The following is a 13477-nucleotide window of genomic DNA, read 5'->3' as shown; positions in this document are numbered from 1 at the left end:
TTTAAGATAATGCCACTTCTGGGAGTGCGAATATAGTCTTTGAAATTGCTAATATTAAAGTATCTAGATACTCAACTCTAGAGTTGTGAGGAATCTCGAAATTTCGTCGCGAACAAGATATCCGGATAACGGATAAAAGGTCTCATTAGAACCGTTCTAATGAAGAAGTGTTAACCAAAAATAACAAAAATTTAAACTTAAAAAAAGAAAAAATACATTCGAATGTTATATATTTATAAATATAATAATTCCATACACAAACAAGCGTAAGTTATGTCGTATTTCATACAGCTCATAAAATTTGTATACTGAACATTAATAAGAATCATATTTACATTACTCTGCGCTAGGAGGTGTGAATTAGGGATATAATTAATAGTTTCCACTTTGAAAACACAAATATGTAAAATCAGAAAAATTGCATTTTACGCAAAAGGATTGAGATTTTTATCATAATCGTCTGCATTTTCTTCTTCTTCTTCTTCTTCCTCGTCATAATCGTCTCCAAAAGGATTGGTAGATTCAGTAGTGCACGCGATCACAGTGCTCTCATCTTCATCGTCCTCGCCGAAAGGATTCGTTGAAATGCTCTGTTGCTGTTCTCTGTGGATTGAAGCGGATATCCTGTCCGATACTGCTGGGCTTACTTCGGCTACCATTTGAGATGTAGAATGGCTAATATTTGATTCTATCAAATCTCTATCTGCACGATATTTACTATATTTGCCTCGAGTATGATTGGAAACAACTGCAAAAACAAAACAAAAAAGTAGTGTAATACTTTTACACATTCACTTGTGCTGATATTGTAATTCTTATTTACAATTTCCTTAAATTAAGCTTCTGAAACAGTGTTGGTATTTTTAACGTCAATCTGGTGCGAAATACTTACTGACTCTCTTTTATTACAATTCTGGAGACTTTAAAACCAACTAACTTGCAAAATATATTTGATTCTTACTAACGCAAACATTTCCTAATTAGATGTGACGCTAAATTTTATGTAAAAGAAGAGTATAATAATAAAACTGACAACTGACCTTCTTGCTTATCATAAACTGGAAACTGTGTATTGCTTGAAGCTACATTCGACTTTGCCGTGTGACTCATTTTTGTTTTTATTGCTGCAGCTCCTAAAAGTGATAAACAAAATTATTGAAATAAAAAGTAAGGAGGCAAAAAACTACTACTATTTTAAGCAATCCTGTGATTTCCTATTTAAAATATTTATTTAATATTAACAAGGTAATTGTAGTTTTGTCAAAAGATGTCTAGTGTGCTCATCATTATATAAACATGAGGCTGCAACCTTCCAAGCTTTATCTATTAGGATTATTAGGATCAGAAAAATGTTCTACCCAGGATTTCCCCTCTCACATTCCTGGAACTTCTAAATCTCCTCTGGATGTAGGGGTTGCAGCTTTTTTGGGAAGTCCTAAGTACTGAAGTCTTGTCTTTTCCCACACTAGTATTCGCAGTGATAATCAAGTTCTATGATACTTTTTTCTTCTCTTATCTTTTCTTCAGTTTACTGAGCTCTTTATAATTTAATCCTTACATTAAGCTTCTCACTAACTGGGTTGCTAAATCTTTTCTTGCGAAGGTGTTGCACATTTCATCAGATCTGATTAAAATAAGGAGAGAACACGTAGCATTAAAGCTATTTGAACAAGTCAGACGATTGAATGTAGATTCCTGGGGCACACTCTGCTAACAAAAGTTAAATATATCGCTAGGCAGAGTAATCTTGAATTAATCGAAAGATAGGTCCTAGGAGCTTCTCACAGCTCACTCTCCGGTATGGACAGTGTTGTCCGCAACAAGATATCACTGCCCGGAGGCCGGCAGTGCATTGAATAAAGCTCCCGGCCCCAATAACCTCAGATGTTGACGCGCCTTAAATCATTTTAAAAAATAAAAAATTAATAGCTCAAGGCCTCTCCCTTTCGTTGTCTCTATCTCTTGTATTTCATGTAGTTTAACACCAATCAGAGAGTTTCATTGATCCCAGATAGTCTATCGTATTAGCATAAATATTAATTACTTACTAAGAGCAACTTCAGTATAGTTGGTTAATTTTGTAAAGACCCCTCGACCGAGATAATCAGTTACTAATGAAAATCCATCCTCAGCACGTTCCAACTGTCTGTGAAACATTTCATGAAGATCGTTGTTTTCTTCCTAAAATCAGATTACAAAAAAACATTCAATAACAAAATATAAATGAAAGAAAACACAAATCAGGGCCGACAGTACCCTAATGACTTAATGCACTGACAAGAGAAGCAAGTCATTCTAGCCTACATCCAACAAACAGACCGAAATATACTTTTTTTTAAATGCCTAAAGATCTGATGTAGCTCTTATTATAGCAAAGTTTGTTCATGTAATGTAGTGTAGGCGTCAGTAGAGTATATCGGGGAAATGCGAATGAATGTAAGTTACAGTTAGATGAGTAAGTTCAATAAACCCAAACTTAACATTTTAACAAACTTTACAAACTGTGTAAGTTTTACTCGTAAAACTGTCAGTATTTAGTGCTGTTAAGTGGAATACAGAAAGACAAGCCAACATCTCTGAAGAATTATCTTAACACTTTCACTTACAGGTTTAAGACGTGCTCGAGTGTGTTTGTAATAGAATGCAGTTGTGAGTAGTGTGCAAGTTGAATAGTTAGAATTTTAATGATCCGCTAAATCTAAGCATCTGGCTGAGAAATTCCCTCAGCAAAGAAACCCAGAGTAAGTGGCTAGTTCACTTTGTATACGAGGTGTGTTCAAAAAGTAACGGGAATTTTTAAATTTCGCGGGTTTGGAGAGTCTGATTGTAAAATTTTTTTTTTTATTATGTTGGTACACATGCCCCTGAAGTACGATAAAATTTTCAGTAATATTCATTGTTTTCTTCTTAAGTGGCAGCCGTTAAGGTTAGACGTGTTTTTCGAGCTTGGCGATTTTTGTTTGTTAAAAAAAATGGATCAAAGAATTTGTATTAAATTTTGCGTAAAAAATGAAATAAAGAGTGTGAAATGTTAATAAAGGCATATGGTGAGTCTGCTATGAGTAAAACAAGGATTTACGAGTGGTATAAGCGTTTCCAAGATGGCCGCGAAAACGTTGAAGATGACGAACGACCTGGACGTCCAAGCACATCAACAACCGATGAAAACGTGAAAAAAGTGAAAGAAATGGTTATGAACGATCGCCGAATCACAATCAGAGAAGTCGCTGATGATGTTGCCATATCAATTGGCTCATGCCATGAAATTTTTTCAGATGTTTTGGGTATGAAACGTGTGGCAGCAAAATTTGTTCCAAAATTGTTGAATTTCGAACAAAAACAGCGGAGAATGGAAGTTGCTCAAGAGTCACTCAATGAAGTCGACAACGATGCGGATCTACTGAAACGTGTTATAACAGGTGACGAAACATGGGTTTACGGATATGATTAAACTAAGGCTCAATCGTCCTAGTGGAGGCATTCTGGATCGCCAAGACCGAAAAAGGCTCGACAAGTGCGGTCGAATGTGAAGGTTATGCTCACTGTGTTCTTCGATTTTAATGGCATAGTGCATCATGAATTCTTGCCACAAGGTCAAACAATCAATAAGGAGTACTACCTACAAGTTCAACGCCGTTTGCGTGAAGCAATCCGAAAAAAACGCCCGGATTTGTGGCAAAACAATTCATGGATTTTGCACCACGATAATGCACCTGCTCACACTTCATTGCTTGTTCGTGAATTTTTGGCCAAAAACAAAACTTTAACGATGCCCCAGCCTCCATATTCGCCAGACATGGCTCCATGTGACTTTTTTCTATTTCCAAACATAAAGAGAACATTAAAAGGCCGTCGTTTTACAAGCATAGATGACATTAAAAGCGAATCGCTGAAAGAGCTGAAAGCTATCACAAAGATCGAGTTTCAGAAGTGTTTCGAGGATTGGAAAAAGCGCTGGCACAAGTGTATTGTATGCGAAGGGGACTACTTTGAAGGCGACAATATTAATGTAGATGAATAAATAAATATTTTTTTCAAAAAACGAAAATTCCCGTTACTTTTTGAACACACCTCGTATGTATTCAATCAGTAATTTGCATCTCACGTAAATTCTTCAATGTCATTTTTCCAAACTTAGGTTCATGAATAAAATCCTAGATGTACCAGTATAATGAATTACCTGAGACTGTATTGCTTCAATAGTTTGTTTATTTTTGTCTAAACATGGTGGGCATTCATTCTCATTTTCAGCAAGGCTTTGAATACAGCTAAAACAATAATAATTCTCTCATCAGATCTGATAATAATATTAATTAATAATAATAACAATAAGAATAATAATAAGAAGAAGAATAAGAATACTAATAATACGAAGTGCCCAAATGCAGCTAATATCGTCAGACATTAAAATCCAAATTTAAGTCACCACACACACTTGATTATTACACTGATAGTCAAATCTAACACATACTGTTGATGAAATGAATGCTGGCAAAGAAAATGTACAGTGGGTAGTTCCAGTTGATTTTTACAAATACTACATCTGGATCCTTGAAATATAATCGGCCTAAACAAAATAAATACCAAATATTTAAAATAAAATAAAATGAAAGAATAACAATTCCAGTTTTAATTAAAAAAATGCATTTACTTATTCACAAGGTCATCAATATTACTGTGAAGTTCTTCCGTTTCTTTAGTGAATCTCGCAATTAGAGACTGTTGTTGTTCAATAGTAGACAATTCGGACTCCAGAACTTTTTTCAAATACGCTTTGATGTTGCTAGCCTGAATGGTTGGCGAGTTACTCAAACATTCAATTACCAATAATGGCGAAAGGAGTTTGCCTCGTTCTAAAAAGTATCAAATCGTAATTACCCACCCATTAATAGAATTTATTCGTTTAATTACCTTAAATTAATAGAAATTATTCGTAACAGATTTCGTGACATATTTTCGAAAGTGAGTTTTTCAGAAGAAAATTAAAATTAGAAATAAGTTTAATTATGAATAGCAATATGTTTTTAATTTTCCATACAAATCAATTCTATTCGTCTCTTGTTTGCCTAATTTTAGTCCCAGATCGAGGTACACATAGTGTTTGACAAGTTCATCATCTTCCTTCAGTATTAATGCTGGTAAATTACAAAGAAAATAGACTAAATACTTGATATTTTCTTAAATTACTAGATTAAACATCTTTTAAATACAAAGCTCCAGAAAATGCGTAACAGGAGTGGATTACCTTACTCACTCAAGTCCAGAGACAGCTTCGGAGAAATTACAGTAGTATTGTGAAAAGTTAATTTTTTTGATATAGCAAAGCAAATTTGTTTTTCTGTTCGCTAAATAGTTCAACTGGGACTATAATTTCCTTAAGAAGTCTAGGTTGAAAATACTATCATAAAATTTATACAGTACCTATACTTGTAAGAATCGTGGTTAACACATCTTGTGGCAAATTATTGTGCGGTGCAATAGCAACTAACGCTTGTACCCAAAGTCCAGGATCTTGATTTTCATATCTTCTACAACAGCACAATATTGAAGCGTAATCTCTTTGTGCTACATGATATTTTAATATTGCCTGATACCTGTAAAATATGAAAATAATTTTAAAATATTGATAAAAATACAATAATTGACCAAAAAGGAAAATTAGAAAAATAAATTTACATTTTATTTTTATCATACAGATACAGTATGCCAGGTTTAAAATCTGCAGCTTTACACAATATTAAAGCCTGAAGATTATCAAACGTAGATTCAGGCGGATCAAACATTTTCATTATCTTTTGTTCGTACTGTTTCTTTAATGTATCATCGTTTTCTAACATCCATACTTGTAGGTAATGTTCCAAAAGAGTGGTATACACATGTGAACTCCATTTTGGCGATGTCTATAACAATAAAGGTATAAAATACGTGTACTATAAAGGTTTTTTTAAATAACATATTTGTATTTAAACTGAGATTATGTCATTTAAATTCAAATGGATAATGAAATATGCCTTAATTGCTCATAATGTTAAAAAACAAAAACTACATATCGGTAGCCAATATAATTCTGAGGCTGTATTTTATGCTTGTTTTGAATATATTAAAACAGTCTACATATTTAAACGTTAGAATTTAGATCTCTTCATCACAAAAGTTTTTTCGTCATTACACTCTCTGTTAGCGCATTCCAAACATCAAAATGTTTTATGTACCCCCTAGCGAAGATTTTTATTATCCTGAACGACGTGTTTTGAAATTATTATTTACTTCAGCGCAATAAAATGGTAAGGGAAAGTGCCGAAAGTTATTCAAAGATCTTTCATAAAAACAAACGGTACTTTTCCGTTAGCCGGGCGCAAGCGAAAAACAGTTTTGGGTAAAACTGTTTTATTTACAATTCATTAATATTTGTTTATAGTTGAACTTGTTTTGCTTAATATTAATTAATATTTGTTTATAGTTGAACGTTTTCGACTTTTATTCCGTTGACTTGGTTCGCGTTTGGTTCAAAATTTGCGACATTTGCGCCCGGCTAACGGAAAAGTACCAAACAAACAACATGATATTTCCGAATGTCTCCAGCGACACTTAAAAATATACTGAGAGGGAATTAAAACAGTACTTGAAAGAAAAGTTGTCAATACTTGCTCACTCACCTTGGAAAAAGACAATGAGTAAAGTTCAATAATAAACCAAAATATAAATTAAACAAGTTACCTGAATTAACTGTTCCAAGAACTCTATTAACATTTCTGAATTATTAATAAAATAATGAATAAAATCTTCTGGGCAAGATTTGTTAATATTACAAAAATCGTTGAAATAATTCTGGAAATAGAAATGATTATTATTTTTTATTATAATAGAATTTTAGTCATTTAAAATTAAACTTGCATTAACAAGGGAATACTTACAGAATCAAAATCACTTTTTGAATTATTAGTGCATAATTTTATTAGAAATTTAGTTGTCTCATCGGGAATATTTTCTAATAAAGTTACACCATACTTTTTTATCATAAATTCTGCCTATTAATTAAAAAATAAATTAAATTCAAAATATGAATTACTAAGAAACCAAAGTATAAAGAAATTCGAATATATATATTATTTGATTTTCAGAGTTTGTAGCCTTAAATAAGTTTGTAAGATGGGCCCAAAACTTCAACCATAGATGAAAACATCGAGAAGATAATCGACTGGACAATCGATGTAAGGGGAATTTAGCGATATAGCTATGCTGTAATTTTACAGAAGAAATTATTCATGCAATTAATTGCTGACCAAACACAAATGCGAAACAACAACAAAAAACAAATAAATTTTTGGGCAGTATTAAAAAAAAAATTAAATAAAATAAATCAAAACGATTTTATGCACAAATTTGTCACAGAGAATAAGAAGTGGCGTATTGCCAAAAATAGATGCTCGATTTATCTATATCCCAGAATTAACACCCTCTCACTTCCACCTATTACCAAATTTGAAGAGATTGGTGGCTGAAGAAGAAAGGATTAGCTGAGTGGCTTCGCGGCTGCTGCGAACCGTATATTTTCTCTTTTCAAGAATTTCTTATGGCACACTGCCAGCATTAGACAGGGTTATCTGGAACGATAACCCTGTCTCCTCTTAGATTTGACGCGCTTTAAATTGAAAATCTTCGGTCTCTAGTCCGAAGTAACGAGAAATGGTATTAGACGTTTAAAAAAGCGACATTTTACTCAATGCGCAGCATCTAAATACAGATACCAATACCAGATCAAGTTCTGCGGTAGTGTTACTTGAAGAGTTATAAATTTATTTACTTTTAAAAAAAGAAAAATTCCATACCTCGTCGCATTCCAATTTAGCTATATAATCTAGAGCCTCTTTGTATTTTTTTTGATCTTCAATTTGAATAGTTAGATACCAATCATGTCGGCCATGCTTTTCAGCTAATAGAAGTGCATCTTCTGCTGATACGTGTCTGCACACATCAATAGCCACTTCAACATCAAAATCTACCTCTCGATCTTTGGCCTTAAGTTAATTTAGAAAATAAAAGAAACATTAAGTACAATGAGTGTGAAAACTATTATAAGAATAATAATTAAAACAAAATTACCATTATAAATTCTTTTAAAAGTTCTGGTTTATTTTGTTTCGTATAAAAATTGAGCAATAAAGTTGTATGTCTTCCGGTAGCCAGTCCCGCCTTGTGCAGAGCTTGCAAATATGTGCTCAGATTTTCTACTTGCTGAGATCCTAGATACTAAAAATTTGAAGTTTATTGAGATTATATCTTGCTGAGTGATACATTTTTATTAAAAAACTACGTGTCCACACTAGATTGTTGGGCGAATATTGTTTCTGTTTAATACAAGTGTTTTCTGCCCTTAAAGCAAGAAACCAAGTGCATGTATTTGTAATGTTTTAAGCAATGTTTGTAAACAGTTTTTTTTAATGGTATATAGCAGATTCTTAGAATGAGAGTACGTTTAACAAAATAAAGATTAAGCTTAAATAAAACAGAAATGATACTTACTTTTCTAATTACATATGATGGTTCCAGTTTGCCAATGGTTTTTATATATCGTTCAATAGCACCCTTATGCTCGCCTTTGCTATATAAGTGATCGCCATACTGTCTAAATATCTCTGTAAGTCCGTCCGCGTCGTATTGTTGACTTTTAGCCATTCTAAACGAATTAAATAATATTATAAACTTTTTTAAATATAACTTATAATTTTTTTTTATAAACAAATTTTATAAACATTTACCTAATAGCCACATCATATAAATTTTTTTTAAATAATAGGGCAAGTTTAGATTGTAAATCTTTCTCGGCTACTAGAGATAATTTATTGCTGGACGACAAAATATACAATGAACCCCACTCTACAAGCACTGCAGAAGGATCTTCAATTGGTGAACTGAATACAGTAATATTATTACGCGAATCTAATATCGTTAATGTGTAAATATCCTTGTTAGAATCCCTTAAACAGAAAAAAAAAATATCAAAAATTAAATTATCAATATATTTTTTAAAAATAAAAGCTTAGCTATAAATTTAAAAGAAATCCTTACCTAACCGAAGAATCATTAGACATAATTCTTGGAGTTGGTTTAGTTTCTTTGGCAATAATTACTAAATAATTCCTAAACCATTCTAATTGTATTTTATCTCCACCAAGGGCGTAGCAAGGACCTCGAACTCCATTTGTATAGCAAAATACTGCCTATACAATTAATTTATATACATTTACATAACTTTACCTATTTAGACTTAATTTACATTGGAAGTGTTCTATGTGAATGACTATAGCAGATATAAGTATCTATTCACTACTCACATTATTTCTGGCTACAAAGAAGTGATTGTCTTGTTCGCCTTCTGCAAGTACGGAGCACCTTAAAGGGCATCCAGCTGTGTCTTCCAGTGTGGTCTGTAATCAAAGAAAAAATTTAGCGGCCTTCATGAGATTGGCAAATTAGAAGAAAATTGTTCCAAGCTTGAAACCATTGTGATCTACAAGTACTTTCTTGATACCGTCGTCTGATAATTTGTTTTACAAAGTATTGAAGTACAATTAATCTGCGAAAACAACAGTTATATGTTTACTTTCTCTAGAAAACAATGCAAGAAGCTCCAACTTTGTGATATATTTAAGTTCTACCAAGATAGTAACTTGATGAACAAGATTTCTCATTAGGAAGCGTAAATTTCGACGACAGTTTTTTTCACTTTTTTGTAATTGTCTAGAAATGGCTCCAATAATTTTGTTTTAAACAGCACACTGACTGTGCACTCACAGGTTCTATCCCGTAACTTAATTTAAACATTTTCCCACTAAACTTCATTTTATAACTCTTTTTTTAAATTTGTTTTCGCTTTTTAACCATTTATAATACTTACTCGTTTCTCTTTATCTTTGTGGGTAACATCATACATTTCAATAGAATTAACAGTGGCTACGTACAACGTAGTAACTTTTCCTGATATATGAAATGCCACTCCAGTTATGCATGACAGTTCATCTTTTAAAAGTCTCTGCTTACTTGTCCTTTCTCTTTTAACATCGCCTTAAAAAAACAAACAAACAAAAACAAAACTTAATCAACTAAAATTAACACATCGAATTTGTTCTGTAATAATTTTGCTACCTCGATATAGTAAGACCGAGCCATCGGTAAAACCAACAGCCATCATAGATAGATTATCAGTTACCGCTACACAAGAAGGTATTACCGCCTTATTTGGCAGTGAAGCTCGACTGATCCTCAGACATACTGGAGAGCCATTCTTATCTACCTTCTCCACATGCCAAACTTTGATTATTGGATTGATTCCGCATTCATCTTCCTTTTGTAATAAAATAAAAAACTTGAAAAGCAGTACTTGATTGCCCAAGTAAAAATAACTTCATTGTGAAAATAACTTTGCAATCGATTTTCCAATCAAACTTTAGCACGGGACGCTATCAATATGCGCATTCTTTATGTTTTTCGTAGCTAGGCAGAGATATTTTATTTTCTAGTATTTTAAATTCGAATTGAAAACTGGAAATGAGCCTCAAAATGACTGTAACAGGATATCTTGGGACCAATATATACAGGTGTGTATTATTCAGACGAATGTCTCGGAACTCTAGGAGACAGTAAGGTTGGGAGCTGGAGTTTTTTTTTTTCCAAATAGTTCGAACATCCGAATAGTTAGAAAGAGTTCAGCACCTCTGAGTGAGAAACAGAAGCAATTGAATGGCAAGAGAAAGACCTCTTGCTGAACTTATTGTCAATACAACTGCAAAGAATCGAATGAGATGAAAACAAAAAAATATTTTCGCTCTCTAGCGGTTACTTTAGGCATGGTACATATTGTGACAAACTATCCAAATGTATTTACATTGTCAAGAGCTGAAATTATAGCGGAGGAAAAAATGTTGAACATGCAGACTTTACTAATGCTGACCATGACAAAGATCTGCAGCAAAACTGCACATTTATTACAAATGTATTTCTTTCATTTACTTTTTTCTGAATTAAAACATACAATTTTATTAAATATTTTACTACTATCAGCACGGATGCATGTTCGACTCTTGGTCTCGCTATTTTAAATGATCATTCAATACTTTGTAATGTCGTCGACGAATAAAGAAAGCGATAATTTCTGTGTACATAAGAGCGTTGCCAACTTTCATTACGTCACTGGACACCATTACCTTCATGGAATCTTCATCTTCGTCTCGAATTATGACAAGGATTCGATATATAAATCATTAGGCATGCACAGCATTGAACAGAGACATCGGGCAAGTGACCGATGAACAATTTGAACACGTGTAGAGAAAGTTTCAGAATTTGAAATCACTGTGCAACCTTAATACTACGACATGGCAGATTCTATTTCTCTCTTCAGTTTGACTGAATTTAATAAGAAAAGTTATGATATGATAATGAGCACAGGGAAAACATGAATGAACCAAATAATGATTCAAATAATAATGAATAATGATTCATTTTATTAAGAATAAAACTCATTGAGGGCACTGGTGATAGGTTTGCACACAATACAGTTGGGATTGGTGCTAGCGGCAGGGTAGATGGTGAAACCCATCATAATTAAAATAATAATCCAACTGCGATACAGTGTTTTAAAATGTTAAAAACTATTTTTAAACTAATTTTCCAGTTTTTACTTCATGTGATAGGGTCCTGTGTTAAAGTTTTTTTTTAGTTCTCAAAGAAAAACGTGTTTTAAGGAATTTTAAGAAAACAAATACCTACACCAATAGTAACTAAATAAGGAGATTGTCTACTTTGTTGCACAAGAGTAATATTTAGTTGGTAGGCATGGAATGTTCTAATTTCAAAGGCTTTGTTCACAATATGAATATTTCCTGAGGAATCTCCTAATATTAGTAGACCGTAACCACTACTGCAGGTTGAAACTCGAGCTTCCTAAAAACAAACAAATTAAATAATTAAGAAATATGATATAATGCAATATTTATGGAATAAACAGTGTATAGGTATTTTACGTGGCAAGGGAGTAAAATAAAAATTCGTTCTTACAAATTCACAACATTGTTGCTAAATATTAATTTTTTCTGCAGCCGCAGAGTAAAATAGATTCTTATAAGAACTTAAAAAATATGGAACCTAGTAAATTCTGGGGATGTAATTTATTTCTTCACATTACGGTAGAAATGGAGCGAAAGACTATGCACAGATAACTTATCTGGTAAGCATGCTCATACTAAAACAAATCACAGTTTTTCCAAAAAATTTTAAATTTTCCAAAAATCTTCTTATTAATGTTAATTACATAATGGACACGTAGTTACTTGTAAATAAAGCCTTTTTGAAAATCAGTATAACTTTAGTTCGATCTTCAGCGACTAGCAAGACTATTTCCCAACATGTCATAACTTTGTAAGAGAAGTTTTCCCAATAATCGACTTCTATAAGAGAATCTGCTAAAGATTTTGTTGAGAACCAATTAACATAGCCAATTCATAAGCCGAGGGAGGTAGATATAAAAATAATAAATTTCCTTGATCCAAAAATAAATGTTTATCACAGACCACACCAACCATTCCAGTATTTGTGTGAAGCATAATTGAACTTATACTTACACCCACTGCATCAGCTATCTTGCCTCCATCTGCATCAGTTTTTAAATCAAAGAAATTAAATCGCCTTCGCTGAAATATATTACAACTATGTTATTATATATTACAGAATTGTAAAAATCTTTCCATAAAAATTACATTTATTCCTATTGGGCGAAAGTAATATAAAAATGTTACGAGACATTTATTGCCACTATTTCCCAGTTTATTCTTTTAGTTTCAATAACTTATAAGATTTATTAAGGTAGTTAATGTAGCAAATATTTTGATTAAATCTGTCCGATAAGGCAATTGTTTATGGGTTGATTTCTAAGTAAACAATCACTTCACATTTTGGTTAGATCTAATATCTAGCAAACCAAGTTTCACAGCTAGTTTTAGTAGAATTTTTCTTTATTACTTATGGTAAGTACTAAACGGTGCTGATCTGAATGATCATTTGGTAAGTTTAATTGCAAAGGTGCTTGAATTTTTTGCTGCACAAAAAAAATACATTTTTAAAAAACGACGTAAAAAATTTGAACAATCGTAGTACCTCTAAAAAGGCCATGTTAGGAGAAATATTTAGTAAGTTACTTGGACTATGTCTAATTGCCTAAACAACAAACAATAATACTTTTTTGATACAAGAAACCTTAAGAAGGTTATATGCATACTGATAAGAATAAAAAAAACTTGAAAACATAAAATTATGAAAGTCGAAAAATAGAAATAAATAATAGATAAATAAATAGGATTTTTAAAGTTAGACCGAATTATTCATTTCAATCAATTTTTGTATTTTATTTATTTGTTAAAATTTAATTAGTTTCACATTCAAGTAGGATATATTTTATTTTGTTTTTTACAATATTAAAACT

The 13477-nt window shown here is 32.1% G+C and overlaps 1 protein-coding gene across 1 annotated transcript; it reads right to left on the bottom strand.

Moving 5' to 3' along the window:
* Positions 1 to 213: 213 nt before the first annotated feature.
* Vps11 (vacuolar protein sorting 11) lies at positions 214 to 13275 on the bottom strand. The gene is made up of 21 exons (XM_074123603.1): positions 13153 to 13275; positions 12621 to 12689; positions 11770 to 11943; positions 10147 to 10345; positions 9899 to 10065; positions 9336 to 9428; positions 9070 to 9221; positions 8760 to 8978; positions 8524 to 8677; positions 8104 to 8250; positions 7830 to 8018; positions 6915 to 7028; positions 6718 to 6828; positions 5677 to 5900; positions 5422 to 5594; positions 4652 to 4853; positions 4472 to 4567; positions 4181 to 4268; positions 2049 to 2181; positions 1041 to 1133; positions 214 to 748 (listed from the first exon to the last, which is right to left on the bottom strand). The coding sequence occupies exons 1-21, from the start codon at positions 13165 to 13167 to the stop codon at positions 426 to 428; spliced, it is 3135 nt and encodes a 1044-aa protein (XP_073979704.1). The 5' UTR covers positions 13168 to 13275; the 3' UTR covers positions 214 to 425.
* Positions 13276 to 13477: the final 202 nt, after the last annotated feature.

The sequence above is a fragment of the Rhodnius prolixus genome, unplaced genomic scaffold (assembly GCF_049639745.1).
Source record: "Rhodnius prolixus isolate KJV_2025 unplaced genomic scaffold, Rpr scaffold_14, whole genome shotgun sequence".
In the NCBI taxonomy this organism is placed as follows: Eukaryota; Metazoa; Arthropoda; class Insecta; order Hemiptera; family Reduviidae; genus Rhodnius; species Rhodnius prolixus.
The sequence above is the reverse complement of the archived record's forward strand: the minus strand, read 5'-3'. Positions and strand labels throughout refer to the sequence as shown.

Coding starts and splice junctions, on each gene's coding strand:
- Vps11 (XM_074123603.1), bottom strand. Junction 7,029..7,829: donor CTAAATTGGAATGCGACGAG/GTATGGAATTTT, acceptor TTTAATTAATAG/GCAGAATTTATGATAAAAAA. Junction 5,901..6,717: donor TCTTGGAACAGTTAATTCAG/GTAACTTGTTTA, acceptor TTATTGTTATAG/ACATCGCCAAAATGGAGTTC.